General features: G+C 35.4%; 2 protein-coding genes across 2 annotated transcripts; both read left to right on the forward strand.

The window, feature by feature from the left end:
- The first annotated feature begins 14 nt into the window (after positions 1 to 14).
- Positions 15 to 2,795, forward strand: LOC113300473 (E3 ubiquitin-protein ligase AIP2-like). Its single transcript, XM_026549677.1, has 5 exons — positions 15 to 140; positions 465 to 728; positions 1,000 to 1,200; positions 1,320 to 1,439; positions 2,357 to 2,795. Exons 2-5 carry the CDS (start codon positions 510 to 512, stop codon positions 2,435 to 2,437), a joined length of 621 nt encoding a protein of 206 aa, XP_026405462.1. The 5' UTR covers positions 15 to 140; positions 465 to 509; the 3' UTR covers positions 2,438 to 2,795.
- A 4,423-nt stretch (positions 2,796 to 7,218) lies between these two features.
- On the forward strand, positions 7,219 to 8,802 carry LOC113293899 (ankyrin repeat-containing protein BDA1-like). Its single transcript, XM_026542343.1, has 2 exons — positions 7,219 to 7,809; positions 7,900 to 8,802. The coding sequence occupies exons 1-2, from the start codon at positions 7,219 to 7,221 to the stop codon at positions 8,047 to 8,049; spliced, it is 741 nt and encodes a 246-aa protein (XP_026398128.1). The 3' UTR covers positions 8,050 to 8,802.
- Positions 8,803 to 17,533: the final 8,731 nt, after the last annotated feature.

A 17,533-nucleotide genomic window follows, 5' to 3' on the forward strand; every position in this document is an offset into this window, starting at 1 on the left:
TCTTCTTCTTCTATAAAAAAGAAATCTTTTTCAGCTCTGACTCTGAGAATCAAACAAGAGATTTTGCAATTCCTCTGGGGTTTTTAAAACAACACAAAACCCCTCTCTCATCTTACGTTCTCTGATCAGCTCGGATCTCTGTAAGTGGTCTCAATTTTGTTAAGTTTTCAATTATGATTTTGATTTTTGCTGAATTTGATACTGGGTTTATTGTTGTTTAGAGCATTTGATTATTAATTCTCATCTAATACTAGAAACCCACATTAAGAAAAAACACAATTTCTCCTTCCAATTTAATTTTGATATCTGGGGCTTTGCTTTGATCTTCGATTTCTTAGGTTTTAAGGGTTTTCTGTGGACTGTAGTTGTTTCATTGTTTTATGTCCACCTCTTCTTTTTTGTACAATAAATTTATTCTTTTGAAAGAAAAACCTAATTGTGTGTCTGATTCTGTGCTTTTACAGGTACCCAAAACAAAATTCTGAAGACATTGTTAGGGTTTTCGTGTCATGGAGGATATTGATAATAGGTCAATTCGGATTTCTGAAGTACGACAATCATTGCTTAACGCACAAGAGCTTCTTGATACTCTCTTGCGTTTAGCACCAACTGGTCAGAATAGAAGTGTGTCGGAGAGAGCATCTCAATTGTTGGATGAGTTTGTTCGTGACATAGAAGGATTCCCTCGCTTGCAAGAACTTAATCAAGCTGTAGAAGCTTCATTGCAGGTATTGTATTGATCTCTTGCTGAAATGTTTCTCTCTTTTGTGTTCCGTTGATATGGATTTGGTATTGATGGAAGTAATTCCCTTCGTCTTTAACAGACTAGGAATTGGTTTGGTTTGAGTTTCTTATGTCTAAGTTGGTCTGAAAGTGCAGTGCAGGTTAAGCTAATTCAGTGGTGTAGGATAAGGAGCTTAATCTGCACTGCATTGTTGTCCTGTGTCAATATATTTGGAGGTTTCTTATGTAACCTCGTTATTTTGTCTGATGATATAGAGTCTCGGTTCTCGTCCTCTGAGAGTGCCACCAGCAAGTAAGGAAGTGGTCGCGAACCTTCCAACAATCATCGTGACAGAAGAAACGTTAATGAGGTGTGCAGAATGTGCTGTTTGCAGCGATAACTTGGTTATAAATGATAAGATGCAGGAATTGCCTTGCAAGCACTTGTTTCACCCTCTCTGTTTGACGCCATGGCTGGTAATTAGTCCCCTTTAATCACATTATGAACTTTACTTGATCCTCTTGTAAATTTTGAAGTTTTCAGTACTTTGGTGGTTTACCAGACTCTAAGATCTACTTTCGTGTAATGGCTACAGGACAAACATAACTCATGCCCGATTTGCAGACACGAACTTCCTACGGATAATGAAGCATATGAGAGCTGGAAAAAGAGTGAGAAAGAGGCTGAAAAAGCACGAAGGGATGCTGCAAATTCTGTATGTTGAGACTCAATTAACTTTAGATGATCTTTGTATAGAAGTTTACTGAATTTTTCGAAAGAAATTACAATAGATGTAGCAGAGCCAAGAATTGTGTTAGTATTGGAGTTTACTCTTATTTACATAAAATCTTAAGATTGCATAACTTATGAGCCTTTCCGAATTTAACTACATCTTTTTCTGTTCTCTTTGCACTGTGAACAAAATGATGCATCAAAAACCAACACCCTCTTAAATTTGAACTTCCGTTAAGCATCAAAATTTAGTTTATACAAAGATTTAGCAGAAAAAGCATAAGTTAACGCATTACATAAATAACCCATTAAAATCCCCTTAGCCGTACTATTTTTTACGACCGTCAGACATTGCAATCTCAGACTCCCTAACTAACAGCCTCCGTCCACATTTATAGCAAAATTGAAATGGACGCCTGTGAACAGAGCATTCCAAAAACGCAGAAGTTAGTTATCAGAACTAGAGAAGCTTTATTGTAGCATTACTCTGCAATAGTGATTGTTTCATACCTGCAGGTTATTTGTGGACAACCCTCTACCTTTTCAACGTAAAACCTGCAACTTGGACATCTTGTCCACTTTTGATCCTTAGCTAGGTTAATCAACAGCATTGCATCTTTCCCTCCTCTTTTTATCTCCTGAAAGTCATCACATGTCAAATCAGAATGCCATGGGACTTGACAGTGTGCACAGAACAGCCTATTGCAGTGAGGACACTCTGTCGACCTTACGATCACCCCATCATCATCGTTCACCAGCATCACTGAACAGTCCTTGAATGGGCAGTAAATTTTCTGCGAAGCAAGAACTGAAAACTCGCATAATGCATATTCCCAGCGATCTAACACCTGACCTGATATGATATCTCTGCATAAATGAGGTTCTAATGTCTCGTTGCAGGTGGAATCTGGGCATGTAATCATGCTGATGTTTTCTTGTATCTTAGCTGTGATGTGTTTGGTGATGCATACAGAACAATAAATGTGTGACCATTCGCTAGTACTGTGCCTTGTCTCACACCTTGCTTTAGATTCGATACAAATATCACAAAAGCTCATTCCAGAAGAACACTGATCATCATCACTACTGCTGCTGCCTTCTGCCATTACAGACCCTATAAGTATTTTCTTTAAGTTTTTTATTTCTTTTGGGTTATAACTTCTTTAAACTGAGACATCTTTATATACTGAAAAGACACAATGAGAACCAATCTGTTGAGTTGCTGGATAATGAAAGGTCATCTGTATAAGATTCATTGTATGCAATTTATATTTAATTGAATTCTTGGGAAGGAAAACTGGATTTAATTAAGAAACCTTTTCCCAATGCAGAGATCTAGGAAGAAAATGTTTAGAATTTATTTAAGGAGAAGAAAATGCTTAAATTCTGTCTACCTACTAGAATATTCATGACAAGGACTTTTACTTTTACTTTCACTCTCACAATGTATGAATCTCACTGACTTAATACAGCCAGACTAGAGTTACTAGACTATCTGACAGTGGAGAATGATGCTGATTGCCATCCATCATTCATTTGCATTGTTTGGTAGCAGAATTTGTCCTACATCTGCGAATCTTGTTGGAACAACCTTGGGTAGCAGTTTATGTTAATCCTGCAGGTTGGACTGCCATTGTTATTGTTGCTGCACCAATGACTATTTTGGCATGGAGTCGCACTTCGTTAACAAATACTGAATTTTACATTTGCTTGCTCTTATCGTTCTTATTGTAGGTCGTATCGTAATTTTTTTGGTATAGCAGTTAATCTACTGAATTTTCGAAACCTATTACAATAGCTGATAGGAGACCTAAAATACTAGTACAATCAGATATCTCTTAAAATGTAAATTTCAGGATAACATAAACAACTAATCTATTGACATAGTTCTCTTCAACAGCAGAGACACTAAAGCACTTATAGTCCAACCAATTTTGACATTTGGAATCTTAGACTCTCTTAACAGATAGCTTCATGAGTGTCACTCCAGTCGGCTCCACAGCCATAGCAAAATTATGATCTACACCTCCGAGCAAAATTAACATTAGCAAAGGAGTTAATTCATAGAAGTTAGAACTAGAAAACCCTTAATTAAGCAATAGTTGATCATCTTACGTACCTGCAAGTTATCGTCTTTTCCACGTATTATTTGCAACCTCCATCTTTTCTCCATTTATTCTTCTCAGCAAGTTGAATAAGTAGCAAGTATTCTTCATCCCCTGCGGCCTCCTCTATGCTGAATTTTTTCTGAAGGAAAAAGTGCAGATTCACGCAAGGCATTCTCCCAGCGATCTTACACCTGACCTGATATGATATCTCTGCGTAAACGGGTTCTAATGTCTCTTTCCAGCTGTAATCTAGGCATGTTATCAAGGTCATGTTCTCCAGTTAGTCTTATCAGCCAGTTGAATCAGAAGCATGCCTTCTTGCCCTCCTCCAGGATGAACTCTATCTGAAGAAAAAATTGACGATTTTTTTGTTGTTGTTGTTGTTGTTGTTGTTGAAGTTAAAGCACTTGCAGTGCTACAAGCTGTCGGCAACTGAGAGATCCAAAGACATAAAAGTGAAGAAAATGAGGGTCAAGACACCTCCCCTAAGAGCAAAAACTCTTTAACAAACACAACAGTAGAAAACTTCAACTCTTCAACTCTCTGTTTGATGCCGTGGCTGGTTATTCACGCAAAGAAGAGTAGAAGATTAGAAGATTCACGCAAGGCGCTCCCAACTATGTAAAACCCGACGTGATATGATATCACTGCAGAAATGGGTTCCAATTTCCAATGTCTCTCCGCAATTGAACTCTGGTATAACATCCGTGCAAATCTTGGAACCCTATTTATGCAAGGATACCATAACAAATCAGTTTCTCATCTGAAATCTTGGTGTAACTTCCATGCAAGTCTTGCAGACTGCCATTTCAAATTCTGCAAGTCTTCTCTATAAAGTTGTTTCTTTCTTTTGAAATCTTGGTGTAACTTCCATGCAAGTCTTGCAGACGGATGTATCCGTTGCGTATGTGCCAATTTTATACGCATTAATGCCTTGAAAATAAGGATTGTTTGTGGCACCTTCAATCAGTTATAAATACAAACTTTTTGTTACATACACGAATGTCACATAAAGGAATTTTCAGTATAAAAAAAAAAAAAACAGTATTTGTAACGCATAAGCTATTTGCGACGAAGAAACATATTTGTGACACAAAAAACTACTGAAAAAAACCTTCGAAATAAGTGACGCTTTTAGCGTCGGTTGGATTATTTGCACACCTGTTTTTATAACGCACTGCCCGACAGCAAAAAAAACGTCAGAAAAATATATTTGTGACGTAAAATAAAATATTTGTGACGATATTCTTCATTGAAAAAACCATGTTTTGTTGTAGTGGTATAGAGGCACACCATCTTATTCCTCCATCACCTAAAACTAGATCTAGAGCTCTACCAAAAAAACCCAGTAGTGGAGATTTTAAATGTAATACTCATATAATTTCAACACTCATAGTGAAAACCATGGATGTAGATCATATTGATCGAACCATGTAAAAAATCCTTGTGCCCATTTTACATTTTTTAGCATTTCATCTTCATTTTCATGTCTAATATGTTTAGATCTATAGAAATTGTTAAGGGGTATTAGTTGTGGGATTTCCTGCAACTACAGACGTTGAGCAGATTTCGATGGCATAAACTTGTGTCAAAATATGGGTCAGTTTCCGTCAAGCATATTTCTGCGAGAAGCATGAAATTGGGGACGAAGAGGGTAAAATTCAGCATATGCTGTGCTATTGTGGTGCACTTGACTGCAGGAAGCTTACGTTTTAGGATTATTTGGCTTTCTTTTTTGGTCATTGTTTTTGTTGTCCTTTTGATTGAGTGGTAAGTACCTGTCCTTAAATTTCGGATTTAACACAGTTTGAAAGCCTCGAGCCTTTTCTTGCCCAAGTAATTGGCACAGTCGAGTGATACTCATGCACTGTCATTTTTATCAACTTAGTTAGCAAATGATAATCTTCTCTTGCAATTGATATATATCTGGTATATGATTCTGTTTTGACACTTGCTTTTCCAAAGACTGCAAAGTAGAAACCCTGTGTGAAAGAATTATGTCCTTGGTAGACTTGAACAAAACCATGTGTGACACGCACTTGACTCTCCACCTACATCTCTTCTTCATACCATTAGAATTTCATCTTCAAAGCTGACAAAGATCTCGGTATTAAGGCCAAGTCCTTGGATGTTGCTTGGGCTAAAGCTGGTGCGTGGTCGTTGGGTTCATTTCAATTTACAAGTTCTATCTTTAATTGGGATTCAGTTTTTGCATTATTTTGTGATTATATTTTACCTAGTCTACAAGTATTCTATCTCGTAGCATCGATCTCTAGTATATTCTTTTCTCTGTATAAAATTCTCTATTCTTAAAAAGAAAAAAAAAAAACTAGTCAAGCGGACGAAAATTCCAAGTCTACAAGTCAATATGGGTCCCTTATTATATATGCTTGATGGGAACTTGAAGATTCAAGTGAGTCGTTAAAATGTTATCACAAAATGCTCCATAATTCAATTATTGTACTAAGAAGAGGAGAGTATGGGACAAGCCGAGAAAACTATGATCGTGCTTACTTTTTTATTGACTCGGACCTACGACTTCTCCGTATACTGACAATTATCCGCAATTGGAAAATTATCCGCAATCATGAAAACAACTTCTATGTTAAGTGATTAGTTATTGGGACGTCACGTCCTAAGCGTGATTGGAGGTTCAAATTCCCCAACATGAGATAATTTGTTGATCTATTAAAAACTTCACGTACAATTTAGCTAACGAGTTTGGAACAGAAGAGCGTACGAGTATGTGGTAAGACACTTCTAGTTATTCTTTAGCAGCATTTGCATTGAGTCTTGGAAAGTTGGGTACCAGAGAATGAAATTCAACGAACATAAAAGATTGTTGTAACACCGACTTTAAGGCCCTGCAATTCTTTTCAACAATTATTTCGATTCTTCTCAAATAATTGGGGAGTATAATATCAGTGAAATAATGCTATCAGGGTATAATAAAACTCTAACAACTTTGTTGGATTGAAGAATTGTCTGACCATATCAAGAACACACAATAATTAGATTTTGATGATATGCTTAGAGAGAAAGAAATCGGAGAATTTTGTGTTGAAATGGGAGAAAGCCTTCGCAACAATTTGTAAAGGGTTTTAGGTATATTGGAAATGAAAATATCTTTGACTTGAGAAATATAGGGGAAGACCGTGTAGGGCTTCCATTCTACTCCCTCCATACCACATATATAGTTGGAGGGACCAATTCTTTTGGATTAAGATTTTTTTTTTTGATTTCATAAATATTCATGACTTTTCCTGTTTTATCCTTTGTTATATTTCCTATGTTAGAGACATAAATTTAATTATGAGGATAACAAAATAATATAAATAGGGATAAAATGGTTAAAAGTCATCTTGAAACTACCACTCCGCCTATCTAATGGTACAAGAAAAATACAATATTCCTCCTGTATAATAGGTACCGAGTGAGTATCGTTTTAGGTTCTAAAACTCCCTCAAGGTTTTGCTTAATGTCCCCTTCTTATTATTTTCCTATATTTTTCTTCTTCCTTTTCTAATAAAATTTTCCGTTGAAAAAATAAATGAAAATATCCAACAATTTGAAGTTCAGGATTAATCTCAAACCATATATAAATACCTACTGCTACTGCAAACCGGTAGGTTCAGCTTAGGAAAATTAAGGAGAATGGAGAAGCTGCTTTATGAGGTATCGCTGAAAGGTGATGTTAAATCCCTTAAAAAGATACTTAATCTAGATCGGCGCCTTCGTCTTGAAGATGTAGCTTTAACTAGTTTCCTTAGAACTCCTTTACACATAGCAGCTGTGCATGGTCATATCAAATTTGCGAAAGCAATTCTGGATATGAAGAAAGTTCTCACAACTGTAAGAGACTCCCAAGGACTTACTCCTCTTCACTTGGCTTCAGCAACTGGAGAAACTGAGATGGTGAAGCTGTTGTTAAAGGCAAACGTGGATGCTTGTACAATTCAAGATCAGGATGGAAGAACACCTATGCATCTGGCAGCAATGAAAGACGAGGTTAGCATCCTGAAATTGTTAATCGAAAGAAGACCAGAAGCTGTTCACTTAATGACTGATCGAAATGAGACAGTACTACACTATTGTGTTAAAAATAGAAGTTTTGAGGCCCTGAAGTTTTTGCTCGAATACCAGATAGGTGCACAACCTACAGACAGGAATGTTATGTCTGTCAACTCTCGGGATGATGCTGGCAACACAATATTGCACATTGCTGCAGAAACGAGGAACATGAAGGTATATACATCACCAAAACTGATCCATTTAGCGTTCATCTTCATAAATGTTTATCGAGATTAATACTTAATTACTACTTTACTTTTGCAGATTATGGGATACTTAGTTAGCAATAAACACATAAAAGTTGAGATAAATGCCTTCAACAACAACAGCGACAAAGCCTTCGATATGTTATCACAAACTGAAAGGAATGATCTAGAATTTGGGGTTTCTGATAGCTATGGAAGTGCTAATTAACATAAGAAGGCAAAATTGTCGAAAAAAGATGACCGTAAATGGCTGAAAGAGAGGGTGAATGCGCTGATGGTAGTAGCAACATTGATAGCAGGAATTGCTTTTCAAGGTGCTATGAATCCACCAGGGGGTGTTTGGCAAGAAGACACTAAGGTTGAATATGGTACAGACCCTATTACATTTTCTTATTATCTTGGTGCCATCTATAATTACTCTGGTTACAAATACTTTAATAATGAAACTGTTATCAAAGAGAACATTTTTCTGAATCATGTTATCAATGAATTACCAAGAGGAGGTGCCCCATATTCCAGTGATGTGATTATGAACGATGACGAGCGTATGAGTAACGTTTCGTATTACAATGATACTAATGCTTCATCTCTCTACCTGATGCATTACGCTGGAACCCCTATATTAGCTAGTAAGTATCCAGATCACTACATGATTTACATGAATAGTAACATAGTTGCTTTCCTAGTATCTCTATCCATAATTGTTATGGTCATCTGTGGGTTGGTGAAGGATACCAGTCGTGCTCAAGTTCGACTTCTTGCTATTTTGATGAGCATTTCAATCGGATGTATTATCATTGGTTATTTAACAGTACTCCATGATTTGAGGCCGGGTTTCTTTCAAGATTACCCTTTTGGTTATACAATCATAATATACTTTGGGGCTGGTGCGCCATCACAGTCGTTTTTTTCATGTGGACTTTGATGTATAACATAGCTACTGCACGAAGGAAATGCCCAGTTGGAGTCATTCAATACCTTAAACTGGTTTTCAATGCAGATGCAAGGGATTCGCTGAAAGGGATTACATTTATATTTCTTTCATATATAACTTTAGTTATAATTGTATTCGTGCTAGGTTTGTTAGCTGGTAATCAAGGGCCAGATTTCGAATAACGAAATCCAAAGTATTAGAGCTTCTATTTTATTTTTATTTTAGTGCTACTATTATTCATTTATTTGACTTCCAATGTAAGAGTTATTGTTCAGTCGTCACCTCCAGTTACAAACATTTTAAACTCAAAGTAGGTGCTCTCCAGCATTGTATATATAGACTAATTGTGACATCAAATAAGCAGTTTCGGAGTCATCTCCGTCTCTTCCCTTTTCCACCTAATATTGTTCTGGAAGGAATGCCATAGTCTTTCCTGCTTTCTCAGCTCTTTCTTGTTTCTCCACTGCCATAGCCTTCATTTTTTGCCTCAGCTAAGAATAATTTATTGCATCTTGTTTGTTTCATATGTAATTAAGAAGAGACTATGTTGATGATCATTTAACAGTATTAATTACACGAAATCGGAAAATGGACTACATTGAGCGAAACTCTAAGCTAAAAATGAGAAGCCTATCATTTACCTCTAAGCTATAAAATTTAGTTGGTGACTTGGTGCACTAGAAGGCTAATCCATACTTGAACACCCTCGTAGGTCCATCGATGGTTTGAAGAATGTACATGTATGTAGTCGAATATTGTTCTTTTTCCAATTGTGGGAGAAAGTTACGCCGTTTTAGTGGAAACTTTTTTTCCACCCAAACGGCATAACTTCCGATTATCCCACTACTTCACGCGATTTTCCGGTAGTGGCATTACCCCACTACTCTTCCATCCTCCAAACAGAAAAGACCCGTTGCCAAGAAAGATAATGCTAATCTTTGGAATTGCCTAAATCATAGGAATTTCCATATGACTCATATATATTTATGGAAAAATGCGGCAGCTCAACGAATTGAAATTCCAAATTTTTCGGAACTTCAAACCAAATTTTGAATATCATTTTATTTTCAAATTAAAAATATAAAAACACAATCAAAAAATTCAACGTTGCTAATTGAGGGTATAAATGTTTTTGGGGGTGCACCAATCCAACACTGGGGTTGTACAAAATATCCGGAAGCCTGCGACCTGTTGTGTACCGACCGGGTCCGAAGGAGTTCATGGGCGTCCGACAGCCGGTCATGGGCTTACCCGACCTGTCTGATAATTATAAGTGGGCGGACCTGGATATTTATTAAAAAAATTGGAGCCCGACCTGTTTGCTTGTCAGGTAGCCTGTTTATTTGCCCGACCTGACTGTCCGATAACATGAAATAAAGTTTTCTAGTAGTGTGATGGATTTCACTATGAATTAAATTTCAAGTGTGGAAAATTATCGAGGTTGAAGAAAATTTTGACTTACATTTCACAGTAATGAATATGAATTGTTTGAACTATCATTTGAACAACTTAGAGATGTATCATCATTCATCAAGCTAAAAAAAACTATATTCTTTTTTAATTTTTGAATTATCACTTGGGCCGAGGCCTGTCCGGCCCTACCTGTCCTGACATGTATTGTTTTATGGGTATGGACGGGTAATGGGGACTAAATTTTTGCTACTGCCCGGCCTAGCCTGGCTTGTCAAATTTAATGGGTAGTAAAGACTACAAGCTCGTCTGGCCCGACATGTACTACAATCGGGCTTGGGCTGGCCTGCTCGACCCGATGTACATCCCTAGGGATTGTGTTTACCCATTAGAAAATTGGCATCCCATTAGCAGTTATGCAAAATTTGCCCAAATTGCGTTCTGAATTTCAAAAGTTTCCCATCGTATTCCTGCTACGATCGTCTATTCCCACTAATAGGTTACCTTGAACTTCAGTTCAAACGGGTATATTCATGGGAACTAAAATCTTTATAAACCATAAGGATGAAATTTTTTCAGATTCTTATAATGGCAATGGAATTGAAGGAGGGAGATGGAAGACGAAGAATTTCAAGGATCCAAATACTATCCATGAAGAAAAAGATCAGATACAATGATGATTATGAAGAACAACAGAGAGTAGTTAAGAACAAGAAAATCTAAAAAACCACAAACCAGATTTATTCCAGGAAGAATAATAATGATTATTATGCCAAAGTTGAAGATACAATTAGTGCTTCTAATAAGCACTATTTTCATTTCGTGCAAGTAAGTATTAAAACATCTCATCTAAAACTATAAAATCAGAACATAAGAAATAGTACAGTACGTTAATAATGTATGTATAAACTGCAAACTATACAATCAAACTATAAACTTTTTTTTTTTGGTACAGAAAGAAGAATTGAGATCCAAAAGAACCAAGGAAGCTTCAAAGAACAAGGTATTATTATTGTAATACCCGGTATTTTTATGTACGGTTTTGGATAGAATTTTACCGACTAAATAGCTAACCTTGTGATTTGGGCTTTTGTTAAGTCGTTTTCTAGAAGACATTCTCTTATCACTTATTAAGAAGTTAGGGTGTAAATATAATCACCTAATTATTGTTAGATGAATTAATTAATTTAGGAAAACGGAAAGATAAATAAAATAATTTAAAAAAGAAATGCTAGAAAGAAAGAGAAGGAGAATGAGGTGAAGCTAGGTTTTTAGAGAAGAATTCTATGGAGAACTTAGAGGAGATTATATCTACTAAAAGGTATAATGTTTAATCCCTTTTCTCTTTGTCTTTATTCGTTATACTTGATTTTCATTTCGCTTAATCTTGTATCATTAGGTTTCTGAAATTCACCTGTGTAGTTCTATTCACCCGATTGATGATCATCCTTTTAATATCTATTTATAAAATTATTAGGTATCTATGGTTAACATTTGAGACTAATCCACCGTTAATTCACCGTTGAATATTTGTTTTAATATGGGTGATAGTTTCTGAAATTCTGGACAGTTTGATTTTATTGTGGTTTTGATGTTCTTAGGAATTCTCACTGATGTTAAAATGCTTTGAGGTCTTAACTAAAGTTATACATAAATATCTTATGTTTCCTTTTGTTTTGGATTTGCTTTATTTGAGATTAATATGAATTTACTGTGAATATTTTTCTTATATGATGTTATCTACCCATCTTTTAGAATGATCATATAAAATGAATATATTTTGTTTGAACCATTGGTTTGGTGTGAATTTTGGATATGTGATATATGAATGTGCGAAAAATCTTCCTGTAAAGTTTGAAGAGGATCAGATGAAGTTATTACCTTGGAACATATAATGTATTATGACAGCGGTTAATTTGTTTGCATAAATGTTTGAAAGAAATTCATGTTGTTAAGCCATGGTTGCTTGTAAAAATGATTTCAAAAATTAAAATGAGTTTATGTTTTACCGTTAGATGAAATATGGTTTCATGCTAACAGCGGGTAATGATCCTCATGTGAACTTGTGTTTCCCGATCATCGATGGCGGGTCTCCGTGCTGGTAAACGATATGTGGATGTACGAACCAAGGTTTTGGTATCGTGAATGAGATGGGTAATGGTCCCCGAGAGCAGATCGGTATGATCCCCATAGGAACTTCTGTTACTGACTATTGATGGAGGTTTTCCGTGCCGATAAATGATAGGTGGGTGTACGAACCAAGGTTTTCGTACCGTGAACTCGTGGTTTCTCTGTGACTATATTAATACGTGAATAGATGCGTTGAACCATTGATGAATGACTTGTTGATGTGTTATTGTGAAGTCTTTTTTGAAATCTTAATTAAATGATTTGTTAGAAACAAAAGTGGTATTTTGAATTCACGGTTGAACAAATGGATTAGATGATTTAGTGAAAATAATATTTGTGAGGTAATGTTGTTGGTTGAATATATACGTTGAAGTTGCACTGTCTTTCTTATCGTATGTTTTTCCTTGATAAAATGATTACGTTTGCGCATCTTTAGAGAATTGGGAATGCATCCTATTGTGCTATAATCTCACCCCAATTGACATCCTTACAGATTTATCAGAGTTGCGCAGCGGAAGTTAGGAATGAGTAGCTTAGTGATTTTGTTGTTGTCTTGTAATTGTTTGAAATGTAAATTTAAACTAAAACGTTGTCAAAGATTTAAATTAAATTAAAATTCATCAATTCATGTTTCATAAAGCTTTTATCATGTTTAATAAAAAAATTAAGTAAGAAAAATATATGCATAAGTCTCTTTCCGACCCATAACGTTTCAAGTTTGGATCTCCATATGGGTTTGATCATGGTCCGGAACTCGGGGTGTTACAAAAAAATAATTTGATCTCTATATTATTATTATCATGGAGCATTGGATGCATTTCAAGTATCTTTAGTTAATTAGGTTGATTTTTGTGTGAAAATTTTCTAAAACTTGTACTAGGGATCAAAACCGACGAAGATGCTATAATTATATGCTTGAATTTAGCATGATTTGCTCATTAGTTTTATACAATTTCTTTTAACTTTTTAAACCAAAACCAACCATTAATAAATGGCTCGATTCGGTTTTCTTCTAATCGGTTAGGTTCAATTCGGTTTTAGCGGATAACCGTTATCATTTACAACCCTACCTCAGATGATGTGCATTCTAAGTGAATGCCATATCTCTTGATTGTGTCTCATGATGGTACATTCTTTCAGTTTACTTATCCCTTATAGAATAATTTAGGTTGTAACGCACTTACGCGAGGGGATCCCTTATAGAACAAACAGATGATCCTGAAACAATGAATCAAATTGATACCTGCTGAAATAGGAAATTTGTGGGATATTATTAAGCTATATTAAGTTAGCTGCAAATGTGAATCTAGCTGATCAGTTACTTCTACTTTACTAAGTTAAAACTTCTTTACTATATTGCAAATATGCAGACAGGTGCAAAAAACCCTTTGAAATGCCCAGATTTGAAGGCAATGACCAAGGTACGTATATCTGATCATTTCTTTATAAATTTTATCATTAGCCATATTATATATACGTCACCTGATCGAGATTTTCGTTTATTATCAACCCCATTGGAATGTAGAATTTGACATAGAGAGAGAGCAGAGAGGATACATACACAGAAGAATTTAAAGACTACATTTCTGTAAACTTGATGTAATTTAATCAATGAAGAACTATGCCTTTCATAGGCTACAAACCTTAACAGAACTCCCTATCTGGACTCGACTAACAAGTGCACGTTGCACATATAACTCCTAATTACTAGGACAAGGACAACTGACCTGTTCCGTAGTCCCACTAACAGATTAGTGAGTGACTAGTTCTTACTTATGACTAAGTTAAAATCTTGCTTATCTTTGTAGGTTGGGTTTAATCTAGAATTCCAACATGGAGATCGTTTATATATACGTCATCTGATCCAAATGTCTTCTAACTTGTTATTTTGATTCTTCGTCAGATGATAAACACCAATACTACTATATACCGTCGGAAAAGAGCTGGTCATCTTCCAGACTTGCTTCCCCTCACACACAACACCATTTCTTTCTCCTACTATTTTGTGTCAATGGAATACCCTTGTACTACTTTTAATACATATTTGTTTCTCTGTTAATAAATTTGATTAAAGTAGGATGATTCTACTTTTCATATAGGTATTGATGTGGGGGACGAATTTCATTCACATGCCGAAATGTATGTCCTGGGTCTTCACGGACAGCCGTCAGGTGGAATTGATTACATGGGTGTCAAATATGAAAAAATGGTAATGCCTTTTTATTTTGAGTTAGTAATTTTTATTTTTGCGCATATGTGATTAATCCTCGCTTCGAATGTCCTTGCCATTTATCAAGTTTTCCTTTTCAATGTAAGAACTCTAACTATAAATTCCCCATGGCAGTTTCAATTGTGTTGTCCGGACAATATGAAGATGATTAAGATAATTCTGATGTGATTACTTATACTGGCCAAGGGGGTAATAATTTAGGGGGCGATAAACTTCAAATAGCTGATCAAGAGATGAAACGCGGCAATTTGGCACTTGCGGTACGTGATTTTCATCTTTTAACAATCTCATATTTTTCATGGTTCTTTCCTGTTTTACCTTACATCTTGAAGAATACTCAACTGAAATGGGAGCTTAACTTGATGCCTATGCAATACTCCATTTTGGCATTGCAGAATAACATAGATAATAAAATTCCTGTCAGAGTCATTCGCGGAGAGGAATGTACTGGTAGTTTGTGCGGAAGGGTGTATACCTATGACGGGCTCTACACGGTGAGTACTTCAGGCTTAACATTAATTAACCATGTTTTAGGATGCATTTGGGAGATTATTGTACCTGTGCAGCGTTTTTTTTTTTTAAAGTCTTTGTTAAATAACTGACTTATTTGCAACCTCACACTTTTGTTTGATTTTGAATATCGTAATTTACAGGTTGTCAAGTATTCGGAAGAAATAGGTCAACGTGAATACATTGTATACAAGTATCGTCTCGAGCGCCTTAAGGGGCAGCCAGCACTGACTACCAAACAGGTATCATTGTCTTGACATATCACCATATGCAAAGTCTGTTGCGTAATTTTTGCATTAACCATGATTTGGAGTTTAGGACTGTTTACTGATAACATCCTTCATATAGATTCGATTCACTAGAGCACTACGAGCTCCGGAATCAGTGGAAGGTTTACCAGGGTATGCATGAACTACTAATTACCTTTGAACTTTAATTTTGCTCTAGTTTATCTAACACAGCTTAATAACAAGAGTTGTTTAGGCATGGACATGAATACATTCCGTCTTTTATCATCATAACGAAGATTTTCTTTAATTCTCTGTAAACAATTAACCTTTAGCATGCAGTATGAACTCCTCTCTTTTGTGACGGCATGAGCTTCGGATGTTTTATAGTGATGGTAGCATGCAGAAAATGGTTGATCTCACAGGCTCTAGTTAATAGCCAAGAGCCATTTACCTCAAGCCCCCCCATAATAAAATGGCCAACATATGCCCTGTTTTTTTCATAGTTCACCATGATACAGATATTTACAAACTACAGTGGGAAAATGGTGATATAAATCATTTTCTTTTTATTGATCATGATACAGTGGGAAAATGGTGATATAAATCAACCTTTTCTGTTTATTACAAACTACAGTGGGAAAATGGTTGATCATGATACATATATATTACAAACTACAGTGACAAATATAATTCACTAGCAGCACTTAAAGCAGTCGCAATGATAATACTCTAATAATGAATTCTATGATTCCATTTCATCCATCTCACTATTTAAACTTGGAATCAGATTCAGTTCAAATCACTCCACAAGTGGAAGGAAGACCGAAACAACTACTACCACTATATAACCAACACTCATAAATTTTTCATCGCTATCCATATTTGTTCTTTATCTCTTGGCTGGTAGTCTTTTATTGCAGCCGAAAGACTTTTGGAACATGGATTAATTGGGCCCCCCAAAAAAATTAGGGGCATGACACTAAAAGAAAAAGAAAGTCATTAAAAACTAACTTGAGTCAAACCTTTTTCAAAAAAAAATTAAATTTCTAAACTGCCCTTAAATGATTAGTCTTAATAGGTAATTTAATTAAGTTAATAGTATGGCTAGATTAAAATCAGACTTTAAAATTAAAATTTGGGGAAAAAAACAATTTTGTGTTTTTTTTGAGTTGAGAAGAAGAAGAGGAGGTTTTAGATGGATCATATACACTTATTACAACTTAGAGAAAGAGTCGTTAATATCAGGATCGTCAAGGTATTATTTTATAAAAGTTGACGTCAATGTATTGTCATAAAAGTTGACGATTCAAACCTATAAAAATTGCAGGTTATGAAAAATTGTCAAGGTATTATTTTATACCATAATGACTCTAATTATCATTTTATATCTATATGTAAACAAAGGGGTCGTTATCATTTTGTCATTTTGTCAAAGAAGAAAGGGTCTTTGCATAACAAACTTGAAAAAAAGAGTGCAAATGTATAACGAAAGGGGTCGTTATCATTTTGTCAAAGAAGAAAGGGATCATTATAATTTTTTCTTTATACATAGCCGACTCTACCAAACGACGACTCATTGTTATACTGGTGACGATTCTCAAATACACAGTGATGATTCTACTGAATTAAGATGACGACCCTTCCATTTTTTTGGTCAGAGAGATAGTTTTTGGCCATATAAAGTCGTTAGTGTATAAAAATGGATCGTCGGAGTAGGATCGTCAATTGGTTTTATAATACATTGAGGACTCTATTATGGGGACTAAAATTATAAAACCGAGAAAAAGGGTCGTTATCTCCTACACCTTAGACATCAATGATTTTTCATACAAATAACATGCAGATGAAAAATCGTTAAGGTATATAACTATCGAGGTTGACGATTCTTATTCTATAACTGCTATTTTTCAGTTAAAAAGAGAATTTCGCAAACAAAACATCAATTAAACGCAAATAGGAAGTAGATTCGTAAATTTTAGTTCACTTACTTTCTAATTGGGGCCATATCTTATTTCGATTCGGCCTGAGTCGTTAATGGAATTGCGATGAAGAATCAAGAAAGAGGGGAAGAGAGGACTGATTATTTTTTTGGGTTTAAAAATAAAAATGAGTTGGGGTTTAAAATTAAGAGTTGATAGAATTTTAAGTTTTAGGTTTAGTGAAGGGTAAAATGATATCTTCACTATATTTTGGGGTGGGAATAAAATAGCCGAAGCCCCTAATTGTTTCGGCCCCAATTAAGCGATGT

This window comes from Papaver somniferum, chromosome 7 (genome assembly GCF_003573695.1).
Source record: "Papaver somniferum cultivar HN1 chromosome 7, ASM357369v1, whole genome shotgun sequence".
In the NCBI taxonomy this organism is placed as follows: Eukaryota; Viridiplantae; Streptophyta; class Magnoliopsida; order Ranunculales; family Papaveraceae; genus Papaver; species Papaver somniferum.

Excerpts from the sequence above, each read along its gene's own strand:
- LOC113300473 (XM_026549677.1), top strand. The coding sequence starts at position 510 with ATGGAGGATATTGATAATAGGTCAATTCGGATTTCTGAAGTACGACAA. Across the intron at positions 729-999 it reads CTGTAGAAGCTTCATTGCAG|AGTCTCGGTTCTCGTCCTCT; the intron begins GTATTGTATTGA and ends CTGATGATATAG. Across the intron at positions 1,440-2,356 it reads GAAGGGATGCTGCAAATTCT|GTGGAATCTGGGCATGTAAT; the intron begins GTATGTTGAGAC and ends GTCTCGTTGCAG.
- LOC113293899 (XM_026542343.1), top strand. The coding sequence starts at position 7,219 with ATGGAGAAGCTGCTTTATGAGGTATCGCTGAAAGGTGATGTTAAATCC. Across the intron at positions 7,810-7,899 it reads CAGAAACGAGGAACATGAAG|ATTATGGGATACTTAGTTAG; the intron begins GTATATACATCA and ends TTACTTTTGCAG.